This window comes from Fukomys damarensis, unplaced genomic scaffold (genome assembly GCF_012274545.1).
Source record: "Fukomys damarensis isolate Sample0158 unplaced genomic scaffold, DMR_v1.0_HiC HiC_scaffold_8981, whole genome shotgun sequence".
NCBI classification, from domain to species: domain Eukaryota; kingdom Metazoa; phylum Chordata; class Mammalia; order Rodentia; family Bathyergidae; genus Fukomys; species Fukomys damarensis.
The window spans coordinates 1-1689 of record NW_022909893.1 but is presented as its reverse complement, the minus strand read 5'-3'; the positions used below and the strand labels follow the sequence as shown (position 1 = coordinate 1689).

Here is a 1689-nt window from a genome sequence, read left to right as displayed (position 1 = left end):
AAAGCATAAATACATAATCACAGGGCAACGTGCTCATGTGGGAACTTACACAGACACATGAGATGGGCCAGACTGAATGAATAAATGAGCGCTATAGAGAGCAGCGGCGAGGATGTTAGTGAGAATGTGGATGATTTCAGAAACAAATCACAGAGATGAAATGGGGCTGATGTCTGTTTTATAAATAGGCTTTGTTCAGAGCAAACTTCTGCAACTTGTATTTTACCACTGTTTTTTTGAATAAAGAGACTGCTTCTTTACTCTTGACATTCTGTGGGGAGGAAAACAATCTTAATTACTTCATACCATTCCAGTTCTTTAGCAACAATCCCAAAATCACTTGACTGTAAAGACTAATAGAAATGAATGTCTTAGGATTTCATAGATTTTTACACTGTAGTGAAAAACTTTAAAGATCATACATCATATTATAATATTGGGAAGTCAGTCAATAACTTTTAAAATAATAAATTCTGAATATCAAAGCTAAAAAGTGGGATTGCCTCATCGCACATCACTTGAAAATTATAAATATGTACTTCCTGAAATTACTTTAAATATCTCAAAATATTACTGTGCAGTGGGATCAATTTTTAATTAAGATCACAAGATAGACATTGACAAGAACAACAAATAGAATGGAATTATTACTGTAACTGAGCAAAATTAAACCTTTGCATTTTTTAGTATTCCTGTGAAAATGTCAAGAGAAATACTCCTTTTCAAAAACAAGCATATGTGAAAAAAAGGAGAAAAGTACATAAAAATTTACTTATGAATATAGATGGAAAGAAAAAGGATCTTTCAAAAAATATTCATAGTCCTAAAAGTCATATGTTTTGATCTTACAGAGAATTGAGAAATTGGGAAAAACATCTTTGTTTTATATGTAAACAAACAAAAGCTAACCAGAGGGAAATAACTTCAACTTCTGTCTGAATTCTTCCCACAGATGACACCTGAAGGGTTAAGTGCAGGAGGCAATGTTTCCACGGTGAGGCACTTTGTCCTGCTGGGGTTTGCGGACCTTCCAGAGCTCCAGGGCTTTCTGTCTGGGGTGTTCAGCATCATTTACTTGGTCGTGCTAATTGGAAACAGCCTCATCATCACCGTAACAATCCTCGACCCTGCGCTACAGAGACCCATGTACTTTTTCCTGGCAAATTTTTCTTCTTTGGAAATCTGCTATGTTTCAGTCACTCTCCCTAGGATTCTCTTTGACCTTTGGACTCAAAAGAGAAACATTTCTGTGCTGGGCTGTGCCACACAGCTATGTTTCTTTCTTATGCTGGCAACCACTGAGTGCTTCCTGCTGGCCGTGATGTCCTATGACCGCTATGTGGCCATCTGTCTCCCTCTGGGCTATCCTCTGCTCATGAACTCAAAGAAGTGTGCTCAGCTGGCAGCTGCCTCCTGGCTGGGTCCACTTCCTGTCCAGATAGGGCAAACGTGCCAGATCTTCTCTCTGCATTTCTGTAAGTCCAACCAAATCGCCCACTTCTTCTGTGACATACCCCCCATTCTCAAACTGGCCTGCGGGGACACTTCTGCACATGAGGTGTCTGTCTATGTGGTGGCGATGTTGTTTCTTGCTGTCCCTTTCATGACGATCCTTGCTTCTTATAGCAAAATCATTTCCACCATTCTGAGGTTGCCAACAGCTCAAGGCCGGGCCAAGGCCTTCTCCAC

At 39.8% G+C, this 1689-nt stretch overlaps 1 protein-coding gene across 1 annotated transcript; it reads left to right on the top strand.

Moving 5' to 3' along the window:
* Positions 1 to 952: 952 nt before the first annotated feature.
* LOC104872957 (olfactory receptor 10AG1-like) lies at positions 953 to 1684 on the top strand (the record flags this gene model as incomplete). The annotated part of the gene is made up of 1 exon (XM_010639400.1): positions 953 to 1684. A coding segment is annotated over exon 1 (732 nt), but the record flags the coding sequence as incomplete, so codon positions are not given.
* Between the last annotated feature and the right edge of the window lie 5 nt (positions 1685 to 1689).